The sequence below is a fragment of the Pseudopipra pipra genome, chromosome 3 (assembly GCF_036250125.1).
Source record: "Pseudopipra pipra isolate bDixPip1 chromosome 3, bDixPip1.hap1, whole genome shotgun sequence".
Taxonomy (NCBI): Eukaryota; Metazoa; Chordata; class Aves; order Passeriformes; family Pipridae; genus Pseudopipra; species Pseudopipra pipra.
The window spans coordinates 20,018,421-20,039,820 of NC_087551.1; the positions used below are offsets into that span (position 1 = coordinate 20,018,421).

General features: G+C 39.2%; 1 protein-coding gene across 1 annotated transcript in view; it reads right to left on the reverse strand.

The window, feature by feature from the left end:
- Positions 1-8,969: 8,969 nt before the first annotated feature.
- Positions 8,970-21,400, reverse strand: part of TGFB2 (transforming growth factor beta 2) — a 64,368-nt gene continuing 51,937 nt past the window's right edge. The window contains exons 3-7 of the mRNA XM_064648178.1: positions 17,159-17,291; positions 16,933-17,043; positions 15,012-15,186; positions 14,278-14,431; positions 8,970-12,476 (exon numbers count right to left, since the gene is read on the reverse strand). Coding sequence (XP_064504248.1) covers positions 12,318-12,476; positions 14,278-14,431; positions 15,012-15,186; positions 16,933-17,043; positions 17,159-17,291 — 732 coding nt within the window. The 3' untranslated portion in view covers positions 8,970-12,317. The remainder of the gene's footprint in view (positions 12,477-14,277; positions 14,432-15,011; positions 15,187-16,932; positions 17,044-17,158; positions 17,292-21,400) is intronic.

The following is a 21,400-nucleotide window of genomic DNA, read 5'->3' on the forward strand; positions in this document are numbered from 1 at the left end:
TGCTTAAACCCATCTCTAAAACCTCAGTACCAAGAGCACAGCTTTCATTAGTAACCCTGCAAGAATAAAAATGTGACTTCAGCACTTCTGAGTTATTCTTAACATATGAGCCATTTTCTGCAGAATCCAAACCTTTGATCAACTTTATGAGAAATACCTGTGACAGAAAGAAAACATTTAATGAGCCAGAGATGTCAATTATGAGCTTTCAAGCAATTTTATACCCTATATAATGCATATAAACCAATATAGTTTAAAGCATATTTTATAATTCTATAAATGTCCTAAACTATCCCTTTTAATATTTCAACTTTTTTTTTTTCTTCATTTATTTGTTTCAAAGCATGAAAGATAAACCCTTTTCACATGTTCATGGTCTTTCATGACACAAGGCAAAACAAATTGGGAACAAACCAGGAGAACTGCACAGAGATTGTAAATTTCAAACAAATGAAACACTTCTGCATTTTTTATTTTAATCAAAATTTGTTCAAATGGATAAGTGGTTGATGTTGATTTTGTGCTTTTTATGGTTTGCTTCTTTTTTATATTATCCTTTTCTAACCATTATGCTCCAGGACCCAACCTTGAATTACCAAAGTTAAGGAGAAACTTACCACTGACTTCAGAAAAAACGTGTTCATTGCTCAACATCTTTGAGAGATGATTTTAGACATCTTGAGTGATTGTTGGTGTCTATTTTCAGAAGTCTTACAGTGCCTTGGTTTTTAGTGAATGCTGAATTCCAGTCTCCCGAACTGCACAACCATTATGTGACCTGAAGACAGATGTTTCAAACATCTGTTTGCTTTGGTAAATCTTGCTCTTGAGACCTGGAGTTTTGCAAAGCTGTCCATCAGAATACTAAGAACTTCTGATCATCAGTATAATGAGTGATAAAATAATCCTACTTTAGCCATTCAAAAGTCATATAGACCAAATTCTACCTTTTACCATTATCAGTACACTTTGACTGAGAAGGAAGAGGATGTTTCCCTTACACAACTAGACAAACCTCCTGGACAGACAAAATGTTAAAACTTCTGATTTAACTTAGGTGCTCAATCAACAGACAGGCTAAATCCAGCTGCTTTTAAAGGGCTTTCATTCCTTCACAGTCTCTGGGCCTATCTGTAATACCTTATGCTTCCATTTTGTGAGGTTTCTTGCAAAACACATTAGCCTCAGTAAGAACTCTTCAATTCCCACGGAGAATTACATTTCAAAATGATGCTCCATGCTAGTAAGTAATATTTTTCCTGGGCTTCCACATATGGCAATATTTATCTTCAAAGTTTTCCTCTTTGGCTCGTAGGCTGGTTTGCAAACCAGATGGTCTTGTGTGGCCTAATTGTAAGATGATTTGTTGTGTGATTCAGTAGCATTGTTTATTTGTACAGTGGTTTGATGGAATTTGTAAACTGCATAATATTGTTTTACTGTGTTTTCTTTTATGACAGAGCCACATCTTGCTCTGGCATTTGTGGCGGCGATTATAATTAAATGTAGTTCTCAAGATTCTTTGATCTCTGCTTGCTTACTGCATTAAACTAGTAACATAAAAACACAGTATTTCTCATTTAAGTAGGGAACCAGTGCTGGATTTGAAGGCTGAGCGAATGCATCAAATTTTATCTTAAGAGAACCAAAAATACACTAATCAAACAAAAAGATATTAATTGAATGCTGGAAATTCTATGGCTTTTCAGCAGTGTCAACTTTATGATTTACTTGGAGCTAATCATAGAATCACAGAATAGTTTGGGTTGGCAGGGACCTTAAAGACCATTTAGTTCCAACTCCCCCACTGAGGCCAGGGATGCCACCCACTAGATCAGGTTGCTTTGGGCCCCATCCAATCTGGCCTTGAACACCTTCAAGATGTCCCCCTTTTAACAAGCCTCTTTCACTATGGGTTCTGCAGAGATGACTCCTTTGCTTTTTTGAGACAAGAATAATTTTGCCCTATTTGATCACTTGCATTCATACAAGTGTTCCTTAGCTGTGAATATATTTAGGCTTTCAAGTCTATAAACAGATCTAAGAGCTTTCTGGCCTTGTTACTCTGTTTCCATCATGAAAGGTACCTTCAGTGGCCTGTTTGGTTTCTGGTAGGCAGACTTGTGGAGGGGTGGCTGTGACTGGAAACTCAAAAAATTCTTTGGGGAATGGGTTCCAAGCTTAGGATATTGGGAGGCTTCTTTCACTTTGAGGAACCCAGCTGCAAGCCAACCCTCTTTACTCAAAGTCACATGTATCTCTCCTAGCTATCAATGGTCTATATAGGAAACTGATGGACAAACTTCAATGCTGTACACTGTTTCAAGAGATGTCAACATGAGATACAAGAAAATCAACACCACGTGCTCATGGCATTGGTACAGCCAAATCTCGGAAGACAGGCTGCAGAATGACAAGATATGAGAATCAGGTTTGTCTTTAGCCTCTGGAAACAGTTCCCTTAAAACAAATAGAAAATGTTTTGTATGGATTAGGAATTATTTTAGCACAAAGATGGTGAGTGTGTAATCTCTAGTCAGTAATTTACAACAGATTTGGAATAAATCAGAAGAACCACAGTCTACTAAACAAATCTTGTAATTATTCCAGCAGGAAATATGGGTGCAATGATGATTCACGCAGAAAGTGTCTATTTGACCTTTATTTTTCATTTGGTCATTTGCTACTTTTCATCCCTTTATACAAACACATTCTGTGGCAGATTACTCTTGAAAAGATTTCAAAGGAATAAATCAAGATTCAGAGACAGGCACATACCACCAAGTAACCCAAGTGCATGAGGAAGCTGAAACTAGACTGCGATGAAGCTACTCCCACGCAGTGCCTGGCCAGCCTAGGGATGTGTCATCAGTTTTTGTAGGGCCTTGAAAGAGATAGTCACTGCTCTTGCACTTTCCTAAGCAGGTCTTTGTTTGGTATAAAACCTTCTAGTTCTGCCTGTTTGTCTCTGGAGATGCAGCTTACAATTCTTGTTCTTTGTGGTCATTTTTTGCTGAATGAGATTCCTTCACGCTTACATTTTCTCTTAGGTCACACAGTGGTTGAATATCAAGACGTGCCTGAACACAGTTTGTCTTCTTCTGCGATCTACCTTATCTCAGAGGGCCATCACAACTTTATTCTCTTGTCAAATTGCCACTACTCAGCAGTGAATAAAGGTCCAATTGCAAGTGAGAACCGAAGCTAAAAACTCCTTTAACCGGCATCTGACATCCCTTTGCATTATCTGATGGAGAGTATATTTTTTTTTTATTTCTGGAAAGAATATTGTCAAGACTGAAAGCAGTTTAGATGACTAGCTATTCCTTTTTCCTCAGATTTCATTTTTTCTCAGCAAGAACCTGAAATCCTGACATTTTCATTCTTAACTACCAAAGAAAGAAGACGATGACAATCTCACTTGTGAGACTTTTTTGCTGTATGCCAGAGGCTTGGCGGAAAGGCCATTCCTCTGAAAAGAGCATATTCTCCATTGACAAGCTACAAAGAACCCAACTTCAGTCAGTTCTCTGCTTCGGTAATTCTGCAGACTCAAGTAGATGTTGCCATGTTAATTCAACACAGCTCATGGTTTCATTATTTCTTTACGGTCAGGAACATTGGGAACTTGCTTTCATGTCTGAAATGAAAACTGATACACTAATCTGACTATGACCCCATATGTGAATGACTGAGTTCAGCTCTCAAGCTGAGCTGTGAGTGCACAGCCTTTCTGATTGGAAAGTATAAGGCAAATATACTTACCTGTTCTCTCAGAAGTCAAAGATATCTCAACAAAGTCTGATAAAACTTTGTAGACAAATTTATCTCTGGGCCGAATTCCAATATCAAAAGTTCAGACTGAAAACAACTTAAGAACACTATAAGCAACTATGGAAAGGATAGTTTTACCAAGCTATAGTTATATATAACACCCATGCAATAAATACAGCACAAGAACTGAATCCAGCATTAAAGAATGTTATTTTCAATACTGTTGGATGAGATAAAAATGGCAGCAACACCTTATAAAATCTACCCATTTAAATGATAATAAGATCAGTTTCCTTCTCCAGAATATTATCATATTCATCATCTTCCTAGATTTCAAATATAAACTCAAATATGCAATAGAAATGCCTTCTTGCAGGCTACTGTGGTAATCAGTGTTCAAATACAATCAGTTTACAAACACACGTGCTTTGTGTGAAGGCTCTAGTAAAATGGCAAACTGAGCCTGACTGTTCCTAGACAAATGACTTCAGAGTCTGGGTTGTCCCCTGTTGAAATAGTTGTGCTGGAGTAAAGCTGAAGTAAAAGAGCTGGGAATAAGACCAGTCAGTTCAACTCAGTTGCCTCCAAAAGTAATTTCCTGCATCCAGCAACGCAAGTTACAAACCCCAACTGCTATCGCTGGAGTAACCCAGAAGTGAAACAGTCTCTGAAATTTCCTTTTTTCCTCCCTGGGGCCATACAGTAAGACTGCTAAGAATATAAGTAGTGAAACTATCCAGAAAGTGCAAAGATACTTAGCAAATAGAGGGAGAGGCTTACAAATATAGGAAAAAAAATATATAAACTTTGCAGCCCAATGCAAATTTTAAAGAGGCCTTTAAATTTATATACACCACTTTAATCTTTGTATCCACAGAAATGAATCAAGCATGACTTGATTCTTTCCCTTTTCACTATGTACATTCTTGGTTGCAACTGTGTAGATGGGGTTTTCCTATCTGCAACTCATGACACATATTTTTGCATAAACATATTCATCAGCTTCTAAGGATAAATTCCCCCAGCATGGGTGATTCCTCCTGCACTGCTTACAGCGGGGGAGGAGGTCTGATCAGTGACATAGTTGCCTGAATGAGTCCATGAGGATCTTGTGGAGATCGACAAAATATTTTTGCATTTACATGTATAGCCCACTGTTGAGAGTGCATTTGAGGTCCTGCTTTGTGCACCGCCTGCAGAGCATCTGGTGTGTTACAGCACTGATTTAAGGGACCAGGAACTAGAGAAACCCGGGGGTTTAATGCTTGAGATCTCTCCCTCAGTCCTTAGGATACTCGCTGAGATTTCATATACTTGATAGACAACATCTGTTACCACAAAGCAGTGGAGGAACTTTTAACATTAAAATAAGAGATAGAGGCCAGGAGAGCAGTTAGGGGTGCTTAGCTACAGGAAAAGTTAATTAAGGTCTTGTTAACAGCTCATTTAAATTATGTCTTCTGACTGATAATGATCTCAAAATGTATCAGTGACTTTCAGTTATTCCTAGGTAAATTCCTACCTCCCTAAAGACGCCCCTTTTCTCAAAGCATGGCCCTCTGTGCTGTGGAAGCATTCCAAAGCAAAAAGTACAACAAAAACTAGTACAGTTTTCCTGTGGTGCTATGTAGGGCCTGTACTTATGCTGACAGAAACCTTCTGTTGTGTTCATCTTTTCCCTTCTGCTTTCTGTGACCCAACTTTGTGTACGTCAGTTGGTCGTATTTGACAAAATCGGCTGTGATTCACCTCCTGTCTTATCCATCATAGCTGCGTATCAATGTGAAAAAAGTCAGTCCCTATGCTTATTGACAGCCTTCTGCCTTTTCTTTTTTTTTAATTAAGTGTTTCATAGAAAAGGCGAGGAAACAATATATTTCAGAGTATCTCAAAATCCATCTTTCCCTCCCAACTGTTCACGAATTGATCCAGACCACCTCTTTGAGAACAGGTTACACACTGCAGAGGAATGCATAACTTGCCCATGAACTGCTGCATATTTTGTCTTGTGTATTTACATTTTTCCAAAGGAAAAAAAAAAAGCATTTTTTTCCAGATATTTTCTGCTTTTGATGGATGAAATTAGTCTGCATATCCTTGGAGACTGCCAACAAGTTTACACTAGGAACTGGAATGAAGCCATCAATTTGTTTCACGTGAGTTCCCTTAGAGGCAAAACCCCATCACATAGTCCCATAATGCTGGTCTTTTAATCACTGAAGAATGAGGTGACCTATAACACTACTGGTTCTCTGGGAAGCACCTTGATGTGTAGGGACATTTTGACTGTTTCCAACTGTCATCTCTATGAATGGCAATTAGATTTATGCATCTTTGTGCTTGGGAAAAAAAACCAAACAAGACTATTCTGTGAGACTTGCATCTGCAATGCTCAGAGCTATTTAAGTGCAAGAACTTTTGACATCTTAAGCTAAAAGCCCTACACACCCCAGCAACAAATTTGGTGATTACAGTTTGGTTATAAACTGGTGGCAGGGATTGGACCTAACTGAATTTTATAAAAATGGCTCAGGTTTGAACACTACATAAGAGCCCCAATCACTTGATTTTGACTTTAGTAAAATGTGTACTCTCACGTTAACATTTTGGTTTCATCCATCTCTAATTAGCTGGATCAATTAGTATGGAAAAGCTCCTTTCTCAGACTCATGATGTACTTCACTGAAAAAAAAGAGACTCTGGTCCCATTTGCCTTTTGTATCTTTCTTGTTCCCTTTCTTGTGGCAAATTTTTTTTGAATGAGTTGTATGGATCATTAAATCAGGACCTGCCTGTAGTATGTGCAAAACAGTGCTGAGACCCAAAGATCAGTGATTACTGACCCTTCCTCCTGCCATCATCTTAGTTTGGCACTAAAACCCCCCATTCAAAGGAAATATTTGTTTCTTGGACCACCATATGTTTTAAGAAAGGTTTATACCCCAGAGGTTCTGTATTAGATTCCAGCAGGTTACTTCATTAAATGAGCATATCAAATTTGATTAGAAGTTCTCATCAGCTTTCTGTTCCATTTAATTTTATTTTTATACAGATGAAGAAATTACTGCTACACCCATACCCACTGACAAGCCAACTACATTACTTCACATCTACTTTATAACCACATATAATTACATAACCTCTTGGTTTATTTTCTTCCAGAACTCATGGCTCCTCATAGAATCTGTTCTGTCTGATCTAAGAGGCAGATTTTGGCCTAAAAAATAAGTTTCAAGACATTTACACGGTTTGGGTTTTTTCCTATATTGAATATTCCATATCTATTAACCACAATTTGATTCAAGCAGAGCAAGGGCTTCAGTGATACAGTCTGGAGAGGTTGTGTTAACTAAAGGAAAAGACAAGCCCAGCATCAAAATACTCTGCATAAGTCTCATTATCATGGGAAAGCTTCCATCTTTTCAGCCCCATGCTATAAAATCTCTCTCAGCACACTGTGTTCCCTCTACTTTTTTCCTTTTTAGTTACAGGCACTACGACCACTTTCCCATCTAAAATTTCCAATCAGCATTCCTCCTCAAACCCTCCTGTTCTTCACTGATTTCACAAATACAGCAGAGAGGGCTGCAAAATATTCTCACCTCAAGGCACTGTGAGGACTTCCTCAGATAACAATGAGGCTGGCAGATTACATTCATGTCAAAGCATATAGCTGTGTAACTACAAGTAGACAGAATGAAAGTTGGTATCTAGAAATTTTTGCAGGACTATAGTTTTATGCCTGTATAAACTCACTGAAATCAATTAAGGCAGATCAATGTAAGGCTGAAGCATAACTGTGGTGAAATCATTCCTAAAATTGTTTTTAATGCTCATCCCCAGTTGCATTCTTAAACATATTGACAGACCACAGAGTCCATTTGTTATAATTAATCACAATAACTCTAAACAATATGACATATTCTTTCATTCATGCCAAGAAATCCTATGCACTCCTTAGATGCCAGAAAAGGCATCAGGAAGAGCAGTTCCTGGTCTCCTCATCAGCCTCTGGTCTGGAAGCATTTTCATATTTTATCAACTTTAAAAGTAATGATTCAATCCTGCAGTCCTTCCTCCCACCAGTTTTATTTATTTAAGTGACTAGAGCCTGATAAAGAAAAGCTGCAATACCAGGCTTCTTAATTCCTATTCGCTTAGATAATACAATTGCATATTGCAGAGTGCATGGAGAGAGACTTACAACAAACTAGGGAGTCCTATTTTCTGTCAAAAAAACCACTTCCATGTCTCTACATGGTTGCTGATGGCAAACTGAAATAACTGAGGCAGTTGAGAAACAGCGTTTTTTGTGCTCTTTTAGCCCATGACAGAAATAGTGGTTGGGTTGGAACATGACTGTTTGTTTGGGTGGGCAGGGGTTTATGAGGTCTCCAGTCCAACCTCCTGCTCAGAGCAGGCACGGTTGGAACAGGCTGCCTGGAATCTTGCCCAGACAGTTTTGAGCATCTCCAAGGATGAAGAAGTCATGCCCTCTCTGGGCAACCCATTTCACGCCTTGGCCACCTCCATTGTAAAAATATTGTCCTTCCACGAAGCCAGAATTTGCCATGTTCCAACTTATGTCTGTTGCCTCTCCTCTAATACCCCATCTCATCCCGTTGTGGACTATTTTGAACAATATACAAACCCAAGTTTGTTTCACTGTGCTTTCCTGTGGGATGCAGTGCTGTGGGATCACTTAGTGTACAGGCATCAGAAAACAGATCACCTTCCCACCTCCCACAGCATTACAGAAATGAGGAAGAAACTACTTTGAGATCCTATACCAGAGAGGAAAGCCTCTAAAAGTGGTGCTGGCTGTAACAGGCCTGCCAGGGTATGGTTCTAGGGAAGGATCAGGCACAGCAGGGCTGTGGAGTAACACAGCTCCTACCCAGGGCAGTACCTGTCCTGCACACACCTGGGACAGCGCTGCTGCTCTGAGCAGTCAACCAGAAGCCACTTCTTGTCTATAGACCAAGACATACACTGCATGAGGGGAAAGCAATCCTCACAGCAGATGTGATTCATGCTCAGGATGGTCGTTCTTCACCTCAGCCTATGCAGGACCACGTCAAGGTCACACACACTAAAAGCCCACACCAAATCAGGCGTTGCAGGGATTAAGCTGAGCCAGAGCTGAGGAATCGCCTGTGCCAGAAGAACACTGCCATATGAAAGCAACACCAGCATATAATTGAAATAATTTATTTACCACTAGAGCACCACAAAACCAGACATACAATGTGTTAAAATACAGAGTAATCGATCACCAAAGTACAACACGGCTGTCCTTTAAGTTTCTTTTCTTTCTCCTTTAAACCACGCCAACCATACAGTTATAACACAGAGGAAATGCTGTCCAACCCCACCCAGCTAAGTGCTATGATTCCCCCTCAGCCCCAGTCAGCCCCTTGGGTCTGATCTTTCAAGATGCTGACCATTTACCATCAGTTCTCAGGGACTCTGCTCAGACAGTGGCAATTACCTCACCATGATAAGGCCCATAGCAAAGTCCTTGAGCCGTTGCAGATCCATCTAAAGATCATTGCAGGGGTATTTACATAGACCTGAGCAGTGCTTAGGACTCACATTACCCCACTCTGTAGAGGGGAATTTCATCCGTAAGTTCTGCACATTGTAGGATCAGGCCTAACACCCTCGGTAATTAAAAAGAAAATACATGCCCAATGAACAAAAAAATGAAAAAAAAAAAAAAAGTAGGAGCTTTATAATAGAGAATTTCAAATACAATCAGTGCATTTTGAGGAACAAAAAAAGAAAAAAATACTCAACCTTGGGGCAATGACACACAGAAATAGTGTTTTATACCTAAATTTAGAGAAAAACTCCAAATCAAAGTTTTCAGCTCCATCCAGCGCATAGTGAGTATAGTTGGACAACTATGCTATCTCCTATACCACATTTTCAAAATTGATTTTGAGCTGCATTCCCATACCAGAGAACTGCAAAATAACTTTTTAAGTTTTGTAAAATGTTCATCCTTGTCTCCTTTCCTGTCCAACAAAAATACAGTTCTCATACTGAACCTGATAAAACTAATTTTGCTGCCATATACAGCAAAATCCAGAGTATGTATTACCCTGAGGAGTTTCACTGAGTTCAGTGCATCTTCTCACTGGAGTTAGCCTGGCTCAAGCAAGTGTTAGCAGGACAGATTTTTTCACTTGTTCATCTCAACTCACTAAATAAATCAGAAGTCTAACGTACCTCCTCCTCTGCGCTGAGTCAATGGGTGGCATTAAATCATCTCTGGGGCTATGTTTCCAACTAGGCAATAAGGACAGGCTCTACAGAAGTCCTGAGGAGCTGCATGTGCAAGCCACCATGGTATTTCAGTTTTGCATCAGTGTTCCGCTGAAGCCAAAGAAATTGCACTTCTTAAAACTGGAGCAGACAACATCAAGCTCAGGAGTGTCGTTCCAACACTGCTCAGGACAATAACAGAAAACGCCCTTCCCATCCAAGTAGTATGCCTGTATTGCAGTTTTCCAGCTCTGCTGTGCAAAAGCATTCATCATGTGAAATGAAATGACTGTGCCTTCTTCATGATTCTTTTTTTTTTTTGCTAATTTACGTTGGAGCTTTTTTTAAATGAAGTATGTGACGTGATTTTTTTTTTTAACTCCCTCGACAATATTAAAACGTAACAACAACAAAAATCTTAGGACCCCCCATGTTCCTTTTTCCTTTTTTTTTTTTTTTTTAAGGAGCTTTAACATGAACTCAATTGAAAAAAAAATCAGCAAGCTTGCAAAAATCAAGGGTCTGATCCTGCAAATCCTTACACACATACCAACAGCCTAAAGGGGCCTGCTGTGCCACTGCAGAAGTCAAAGGCAAACCTCTGTTACCTCAGTAAGAGCAGGACCAGTCCCACAGACCAAGTCCCCACTGCATGCCAGGCCGATGCACGGCCTCTGACTGTGCATCGATCCCAAACATCGCCGCGGCAGACCCTTCCTACCAGCCTTCTGCACAGTGGTGAATGTCATTCTCTGCAAGGGTTTGCCTCACCTCAGCCAGGCTGGGACATCTCTTGACACCTCGCTCTCTGCCCATCTGTTTGAACGCCGAATGAAAACTGAAAGGCCTAGAAATCCGAACCGCATCGCGATTCAAGTGTTCTGAACAGGGACAACTGAAGAAGGAGGGGAGAAGGGGGGGAGAGATTGCTTTAATCCATCCTTTTTATGAAACAGAAAAACAAATGGGAGTCAGGTAGCTTATGTCATAATGATGAACAATATACAAAGCACATGTATAGCAATTATTATAAAACATGTATTTGTAGTGCAAGTCGAAATATAGGGACTCTACTCATACTGGCCAGCTAGAGGGAAACACATGATTCTGAGTGATCAAAAAGAGCCCCAAATTCAAATTCAAAGTCATGAGAGCTGACAGTATTACAGAGTACAAAAATATGGTGAAAATTTACACATTACACATAAAGTAGGTAATTTTTTAATAGTTTACAAATAGAGATCTACAGATATGTTTCCAATTAAGCTGGCTTTTACTACCCACCTATTGTAATACTCTAGGTATGGTTACATATACCAAAAGAACAAAAAAAATCCCATAGCATAGCTATACAGCAACATATTAAGGTCTGAAGATTAGACCAGTACATGTTAAATATTTCACTGGTTTACTAAACTGACATTTTAAATCATTTACAGTAAAAAAAAAAATCTTATAGACTTGTCTTTGAGACTGAAACAGAGTGTCCTTTATTAGTAAATTATTCAGTATTTAAAACAAGGGTTTGAGACCTTACAAGAAGTCTCTCTAGGCAGCTGGCACAAAAAATAAGGTATTTTAAAGGCAGAGTTTGTCAATAATGTAATAACTGATTTCTATTTTAATCAAACTAAACTAACCATTATTCTTCTGATTCTTTTGAGCTTGTGTTCCTTTAGGCTTTATATGTATTTCTGGCAGCTTATTTGGTCTCCACTTTGTCCACATTGGCTGGTTTTCTTTTTTTCCAATGGCGATACGGAAATGTTCATTTAATAGTTTTTACACACAAATAAATAATGCACTGTTAACTCTACAACTAAGAGGAATGGGTAGGATGCCTATTGCGTAACAATACAGAGAGATCAAGTAAGGCACAGGACAGATACAGCAACTCCACTTCATGGGATTTTCCTGTTTTTTTCCTTTCACATAGTAACACTAACAAATTTCTTCCAGTGTTTATTTTTTAAAAGGTTTCTTTTTTCTTTAACTTTGCTTCTTGTCTATCTCACACTATGTGTAGGTGAAATGTAGGAAAAAAGCCTTCAATGTTTTGCTTCGGATGCCAGTTTAAAAAAAAAAAACAAAACCAAAAACTTTCAAACAGTTCGGACTAGTACCACTTTTTTTCTTCTTTTTTTTTTTTTTTTTTAACACTGATGAACCTGGGTTTTTATTTTTCTTTCCTTCCTTCTCGCTCTCTCTTTCTTTTTTTCCTCGGTTATTTTTTTTTTTAATAAACACACGTCATGCTGTTTCGGGGATATCCTTTAGCTGCACTTGCAAGACTTTACAATCATGTTGGACAGCTGTTCAATTTTGGGTGCTTTGCCAATGTAGTAGAGGATAGTGAGGGGTTCCAAATCCTGGGACACACAGCACGGAGAGGCAGAAGCTTCTGGATTTATGGTGTTATACAAGCTGAGTACCTAGAAGGAGAAACAGAAAATCAGATTAAGGCATCCACCTTTAACAACCAAATTACTTTCTGCATCACCTCCTCCCACAGCACCTGAGAGAATGGCCACAGAAAGCAGTATGAAGATTCCTGGATTTTAATATTTTTTATGCTTCTTCACTTCAATCTGGTGTCACAATATGGCCTCAGTTTGCTAGGGTTTTGTACATATAGTCTTAAACCTCAGAACAGGTACATGCCTGGAGCCTGCCTTTAAAGTGTAGCCCTTTGAATCAACACACGCACTATATTCATATGGAAAGAAGAAAATGAAAGTTTTTTATTTGTTTATTCAGATTGCCATTTGCTGTTTGCAGCATTTTGGCTTTACAAGTGCACCAAAGAGAGAAGTAAGCCCTTCACAACATAGGTACTCATCTGCTTTTACCCTCTGGCTATGTTAATTAAGTTCATTAAGGCCTCCCTGCAAGCACCAGGACTCAAGATGCAGCTACTCCTGCTGAGAACCAGCTGTGGTGAAGTTATCATCTATGTCTCGTTGGATTCCTATGCATGGTTCTCTGCAAGGGAAGTATGTAGGGTTAGCCACTGATGATGCATAGGTATTCCTGAGGATGCCATTAATGTCTTAGCCAAACACCAAGTGACCTTTTCCTAGAACTTCAACACAACATTTGCAGCTTAGAGAGACAGAAGATCTGTTCAGGACAGCAACACTAACTACTTTATTAAGCAACTTCTGACTCTTTGGGCAACTATCCAAACCACATATTTGTGACCATGACAGTTATTCTTCCTCTTTCCTTTACAAACAAGTGCTGCTCCAAAATGTGTACACTATTACCCCACATCGGCATGGAAACATACTTACCTTATTTATACCTCTGCCTGCCAACATTGTACTATTAGCAATGTCACAGCCAGTAACAGTTACAAAGGGGTAAATTCACATGGTATCTCAGTTTTACTAACCAAAAGGAACACAAGCTGTCCCTTGGACATGGAGACTTCTCCCTATCGGCCAACATGGAGCTGGTATTTTAAGGAAGGTTTGAAAAAGGGGAGACATCATTCTTAGTATGGACCTGAGGGTGAAATTCTTACTTTATGACAACTGTGATGCAAATGTCTGCCTCTTGCATTTACTGTCTAGACATCCCTACTGACAGTTGAGAGAAATAAGCACTTCTCAGCAGACTACTACTCATCCTAAGGCAGTTGACTAAAATACCACATCTAATCTCTAGAAGTCCCATCTTAGACGACTATCATTTGGTTCTTCAATATTCCAGACATATAAATTTTCAAAGTACAAGAAAGAATACATCTTTTGAAGTAAAAGAAGGCCATCCATCAGTACATTTTCATGAAATTCAGCATGGCAAGTGCTAATCTTGAAATGGCAGGTCATAAACGTAAGTGATAACCAGCTGGTACACCACTCAGCCCTTTCGTTACTCTGACAGTGCCTTCCTCAGTGCCTTTGCTGACTGAGCTCATTGTGCCATCATCCACTCCTGCTCTATAATGAAAGGCCCTTCCCAGGCCACCTCCCAAGGCTACATATTCACAAAAAGCATTCAATTCAACCATATCATATTGATGAACACATAAAAAAAAATCTCTGGGTCAATACATTCCTACTGCTTGAGACCATGTGTGAGTTCCTCTATAGGACCACATTTCATCATCTTTAGTTATTGAGACAAACTTTGAGCATTGGTGCTGATGTCAGTCCCAGAAACATAGTTCACCCTGCAGTTATAAAACTGAAGTTATAGAAGCTGAAAATTAGCAAAACCACTACTTACTCTGCTGTGCTGAGTATCTGAGCTCCATAAATACGGGCAGGCTCCTGCACAGAAATTAGCATGGTATCCTTTAGGTTCATGAATCCATTTCCAGCCAAGATCCCTCTTGAAGTCAATATAAAGTGGACGCAGACAGCAATTATCCTGCACATTCCTTGGAAATAAAGTACAGACAAACCCATTGGTCATAACAAAAACAACACAGGGAATGAAAATAATCCAGTTCCTCACTCCCTGAATGATGCTTTACAGGCAGGTAAATCTGAGTCCCAAAAATTCTCAACCAAATCAAATCAATAGTAGCTTATACTGTAATTGAAATTGGATACCTAGACATGGAAGGACTTGCTTTAGAGACAAAGCTAAAGGTTTCTCTGGAGGACTCTGTCAAGTCTTTTTCCCCAGGTCCTACAGAGGGGACTCTATGAGTAGGTGAGCAAAGTGGAGGTGATAATTTGGCTGTAATTATTATGGGACTAATGCACTTGGGAATCATCCCAGATGGAACTCATCAGCCTTTGCTGCCTAAAGTCACAACCTCTCTCATCTGCCACTGTCTCTGCGGGATTGGAGACCACTGGGCAGACACCTGCTGCACAGACCCCGTGGGTCTGCAAATGAGGGGATGAGTTCTGTATAAATACCAACTGTAAAGAAACAATGATAAACAACTGCATGACACCTCACAGGCTGGTATGATTTTTTAAGTATATTGAATACAGATGCATAGTTACCTAAAACAATAGGCAGCATCTAGAGCACGCTTCTTCCGCCGACTGGGCTGTTGCGACTCAAGTCTGTAGGAGGGTAATAACATTAGCAGAAGATGTGGGGTCTTCCCACTGTATTTTTTCCTATTGGACTTTAAAGCTTTCACATCACCACTGGAATATGTGTAGTCATCAATACCTTCAAAAAATACATTTTGGTGATAAACATTGTGTTGCTTTTTCTTCACAAATTAAATAAACCATCTCTTAAAAATATTCTCTCAGAAACTTGGCCATGATGGTGTCAGCTGAGCATGTTTACTGGGGAAGGGGGGGGAAATTTCAAACCAAGATCCCTAGGATATTCACAGTTGTCATGTTATATATTGTACTGGCCCTCCCATATTCACCACTGTTTAATGGCATTTCAGCACATTTACCAGAACTATTGAAATGAGTAACAGAAAAGATAATTTAAGTCATTGCATCTGCATTGCTTAGTTTCAAATGCCCCAAGCAGTGATTCTTTTGTCACGTCACTTAAAGCAGCATTTCTAACTTTAAACTAGCTATGCACCTTTTAAAACCTTTTAACATCATTAAAGCTGCTCTGTATACCTCACCTTCATTTCCCACTGCTTACTCCTATCCCATTAGTTTTCTCTATCACATTCGCTCCCCTCTAATACTTTTAAATTCTCCATCTCCCATTGCCAGTTTATTTAAATCTGCTAATTTTCCCCAGAAGTCAGTTATTCTAGTCCCTTCTTTTGTATGGGTATGGCAAAGACATTGATCAAAGTACTTCTTCTCTAAGCGGCAAACCATGACCTCCTATTTTGCATTTTCTCTTTGAACACAATCTGCCTGTCATGACACTGCCTTACTAGCTTCTTATCATGGCAATAACACAGGCAAGAGACTCAAGGTATTGGCCTTTCATAGTAGTTGTGTTATGCCTTTTGCTAAGACTGTTTTGAAAATTAACCTCCCCAACAAGATAATACTATCTAAACAGAAAAAGATACACTTTTCTTTTTGTAACATTTGCAATTACAGTGACCAAACATCATACTAAGAATTTTTTTAAATACACACAATGGCTTTAATCATATGTACAGTACATGTATTTACTTAGAGAAAAATTTCCAATGCAGTGAAACAATAGTTAGAAAACTTAATACTTGGAATACACTCAAATCCTTGGAACACGAGTGAACTAAAATCATGATATGTTTTAAAACATGAGAACTGTATAAAGAGAATTTGCATTAAAATTGGTTCTAATATACCTACAGTTATATATGTACTGGTGAATGATAACTCCAGTACTGTCAATTAAATACTATTTCCCTTTTCGAAAGTGAAAGTTTAATGGCTTAAAAACACAAGGGAGCTTATATGACCTTGATATATTTACTCCATATCACCTTGTCTGCTGTCCATAAAAAGCACATATATCTATAACCCACACTACATACTGTTTATTTTTTAACATCCAATCTTTTCTACTAAGTCTGACTCATTAGAGTACTAGGATGGACAGCAGTCAAAGGGTTTATTTTGAAAATACTCAGCATGTTTTTCTCACTACTATCCAACAGGGGATGGCTTACTGTGCAACAGACTTCACTAAACCCAAAACTGTATGTATATCCTGTGTGCTTGCTACAAACTGTAACACAGCCTCTTGAGGACATCAAAGCTGCATGCGAGGAATGAGATAGCATATTCATGCCATCTGATTTTAGAATTTGTTCAGATGATATAATTTTACCCTTGTGCCTTTAATACCATTTCCTACCAGCTGAGAATCATGATTCTCAAATGAGCAAGTTTTCAATTAGCTGAATGCCATCTAGGAGGCAGTAACAGCTTTTTATTTCCCTCCTCAATTAGTAAGTACTACAACATTTTAAAAAGTTGGTGTCTTTTCTTTCGTTACCTGCAAATCTTGCTTCGAGCTCCTCACTTTTATTTGGGATGATATAATTATTGGAAGGCACGAAGGTACAGCACGGACAATGTAAGCTTATCTTAAATCCAAGATTCCTGTCTGCAAAACATAATAGTGAGTGGAGTTGGTTTTTACACATGGAATCAACCTGAAATACTGCTGAGTTAATGGAGGAGCAGTTAGGGCAGGAATGAAGGCAAAGAGCACTTGTCACCTCTGTGATGGAGCCACTCATGTACAGCCTCAGTGACATCAAATGACAACCATTCTCCTTCAGCTCTTGTTTTAACTACTTTGCTGTCAATGTAGCGCTGTCCTGGTGATGATAATTCTTTAGATTTTAACACCTGCAAGAAACAACAAATAAGATTGCCTACAGGTTAACATTTACCTGGTTGCTATTAAAATGGACCACTAACATTATAAAATAGCAGAAGAAACTATTACAGTTCAGATCTCTATGCAGCAGATTTTTAGAATGCACATTTTTAGAAAGAATTTTCTTGGGATGTGTAAGGAGAAGAACATGATTTAAAAACACTCTAATGAAATCAGCTTACGGTCCCAAGCAAAATATACCATCACACAGTCCTTCATGAGAGAAATCACACAGAAAGAACTGCCCTGAAAACTCATCCTGTAGTACAAGCAGTCAAGATATCAAAGTAAACATCAAAAGAAGCTATTTTACCTTCTTCAGTAATACTTACACTGGCTAGAGCATAACAACAGATGCTGAAGTACCACCTGTACAATGTAGTCTGTACACTGAAGATATTATATTGCTCACCCATAGCTAATCCCTATGGCATTGCCTTATTCATGCTTTCAGCCTTCTCTTTGATTTCAGGTACTAATCATACATTAAACATATGGCCATACATGTATTTGTGCAACAGGTGATGCTGCTTCCATCCAAACTTTGATGCCTCCATTATTTGTATTTGTGTCAAATGTTTCAGCAAAGCTTGCTACTGCCTATGCAATAAAAAATACCTGTACGAAAGAAACCCAAGCCCTGCATGGCTAGAATTTCAAGTACCCACACTCTTCCTCCTAGTCAAACAATTCAGTGAGTGCCTTCCCACATACAGCCATAGCCTGCTATTATTTACCCTAACTCCAGGATGAAACCAATTGGACTTTTGGCTGCTAACAGGCTGACAGTTTCCTGGTTATTACTATGTTGATAGTTTTGCGATGCAGGGAGCTGGAATGCCATGCAACGTTAAGTCAACTCCAATGAAGATACCACAGGATAACATCACTTTGTAACTTTTGGCATGCCAGCTGTGCGACTTCACATACTGTTTCGGGTTTTTCCTCTCTTTAACTATCCATGTCCATCTCCACATGAGTACCTAACAATGTCTCATTGTTTCCTCCTATTTTCTCAGCCCAGAACAACCTGACATCTAGCAAACACTGCTGTAATAAAGCCACGGTGAAACTGCATAATACATGTAAAGAAAAATATTTCAAAAGAGGTGTGAAACTATGTCATCGTGATAAAATTCAGCTTTTCGTAACTAAACAGAAAAGCAGGCTTGAAAAGATCAGATTCTGTCCAGCACGTAGAACCAGCATGTAGAGTCTCCCTATTTATTTCAAGTCAGTGCTGGACCTCTCAAAGGCCAACAGTGCGGCTCTTACAATAACATTTGTCTTATGAAAAGAAAAGCAACATGATAAGCTCTTTGCCTTCCTTCTGATCAACACATTTAGCAAAAAGTCATGAGAAGATGTTGGTTCAAGTCCAGAAGGTTACTAAGTGCTCCTGGTAGGCAATGCTGAGTTCTCCAGTAGAAACTAAGGGCACACAAACACTGAACATTGGGACTCCTTTTTATGAGGCAACCTTCAAACAAAGTGTCTGAACAATTGTTTACAGAGAGTCTGGCAGCAGCAAGGGGACTACCATTGCTCAGAAGTGCCAGAGGGATGAGAGAATCCGTAATCAATGCTGGGAAAGTCCCAGAGAAGTACAAATATAACTTTGCCTTCCCTTTGGTCTTTATCAGGTCAAGTGTTTCTGAGGATGTAATGCAGCTGTCATTTTGCAAAGATGTTTTGGGGCTGAGGGGGGGGGCGGGGTGTGAGGCAAATGGGACACAAGGACTTGGCTCATTTCTCTTCCTTTCTGCACAGTCATATCTTTCCAAAGACTCCAGAAACTGCATACCTCAGTTTTGGCAGTGATGTAAGGACTAAAAAGTAAGTAATGTGCCAAAAGCAATCTCCTAATGATAACTATAATTGGTCTTAGACATATTTTGAAGACTCGGCTGTGCCTTGGTAGCAAAAATAAAATCTATTTATCCCAGTCTTTATCCCAATTGCTACCAAAAGACAAAGTCAAGGGCTGGCAGTGTGTACCTGCAATGAAAGGCATTTGTAAAAGCACAAGAAATCATCACTGCACATGTCCAATGCTACAAGGAAAATCCATCCTCACCAATGAGCTGAATGACTGGAAAAGTGTTTGCAGGTTTCAGAACTGTACGGCACTGTGGGAGAGGATATGATTCTCTGATTAAAAGAGCTGGATATGATCCATACTATGGTATCTATGATATCTGAAAGTAAAGTTTCTCTCTATGTTGTTTATGCTGCATGTTCAGGAAGCAAATTATGAAGAATGAGCTAAGTATGGGATAATTGCCACAACTGACACCATGGGCTAAACAGGCACTGGTCATTCTTAAGAAAAGGCTATTAAGTATGATGAGTGCCATACTAAGTGAAATTAGCTTGAATCTCCTTCTCCTGGGTTAAGTGCCTTTGTAGTCTTAGGGTGATGTATGATCTTAACAATCTGATTACTTGTAAGCAAGAATGACCTCCTAGCTTCACCATTTCCATTTCTCCTTCTTTTTCTCTTACATTGTTGCAAGTGTGGAAAGCTAATGGATGATAAAATCCTAGGCTGGATCCTCAGAGTCTATTTCCTCACACAAAATAATCTGATTAAGAATTCTTCACTTCTTTTTTCTACACTGCATTCTATGTTTCCATCCACATTGAAGCAATAGCACTCTACATGGTGGTAAACAAAGGGGCCATTTTGTAGGAATCTCTCAGAAATTTTCACAGATACACTATGTTCTTCAAATGAGTATTCCAGAAATTATTACATGAAACAAGCATTTTAGTTTCTCTCTGCCATTTCCCCCCTTTGGTTTGCTTCTTTTTACTTTGCTCTACATTTCTTATCTTACCCTCCCCATCAGTAACATACCCTTTTCTTCCAATACACCCTCAAGCCTATATCCTCACTGAAAAATGTCTCTTTCAGTATTTTCAGTCCTTTCTTCCAACTAGATCAACTAGTTTAGTTTCAAAAAAGAATAAAAGCCTTTCCTGTACCTCCCAGCTCTTGCACTTGAAAGCTTGTCTACTTCTACCAGCTATACTGATTGGTCTTCGAAGAGATATTACCTTTAGCTATAAACATTGCCTTGCCTTACCCATAAGCACTACCTTACCTTTATGCTTAGCCCATCACAACCACATCAAACACTGCTATCAGAAACGTTGCTGAACAGCTTGTATCTGCAAGAGCTAAACGAAAGCCTTTGTGCAAAAGCTTTCAGTGCACTAAAAATATTAACAGAAGATGGGGCAAAAAAAACACCCACATAAGAGAAAGTCAACTGAGTTAAACTTCCTCTTTAATCCTTTCTCATTTCCATCTGGTACCTTAACCAAACATTGCCTCTTAAAGAGGTAGAAGGAGTTTGGTCTGATTTATAGGTCATGATGTGGAAGGTTAGGGTTTTTAGGCGGGGGGGGAGAACTGTGCATCACCAGCTGCATGCAGAGACACAGATTCCATCATTTGCATGAGCGGGAGACAGTTTCCACACAAGCAGCCCCACCTCCCTCACTCAGGAGCAACACATTCAAACACCTGCAGGCACAGGCAGATGATGATGCACAAGAACTGTGTGCGCACAGGTGAGAGCACGCACACCTTCACACACGCTTGAGTGAAAGCTCAAAATCAACAAACTCAAACCCCAGGTTCTGAACGTGGGGATGTTCTTCCAGGTGTATCTGTTTATTTGGCCTTGCTTTCAACAGAGTGATAAAGTAACACTGCCTTTTGTAATAAAGGATCATGCAGGCATCACATTCTGTGGGGATGAGCCGAATAGGTACAAGTGTTACCAAAAGGTTATCCAGCAGACCTCTAGCTCAGTATACAGAGTAATTTACATTCAGCAGTAGTGCTCTAAATTCTAAGAACAATTTGGGTTTTTTCTACCCTCTTTTTATGTGATTCCTCCCTTCCACAGGAAAACAAACAGCCAGTACACTTGTTAATCTCCTCTTGACCAAGTGTCTTGTACACTTAAGCCCTGCCTTCTAGCTATCTTTTTCTATGGCCATTGCTAACCTTTCCCTCATTTTTTTTTTTTATTCTGAGGCTTCTTAAAAACACCTGGGGAAAATA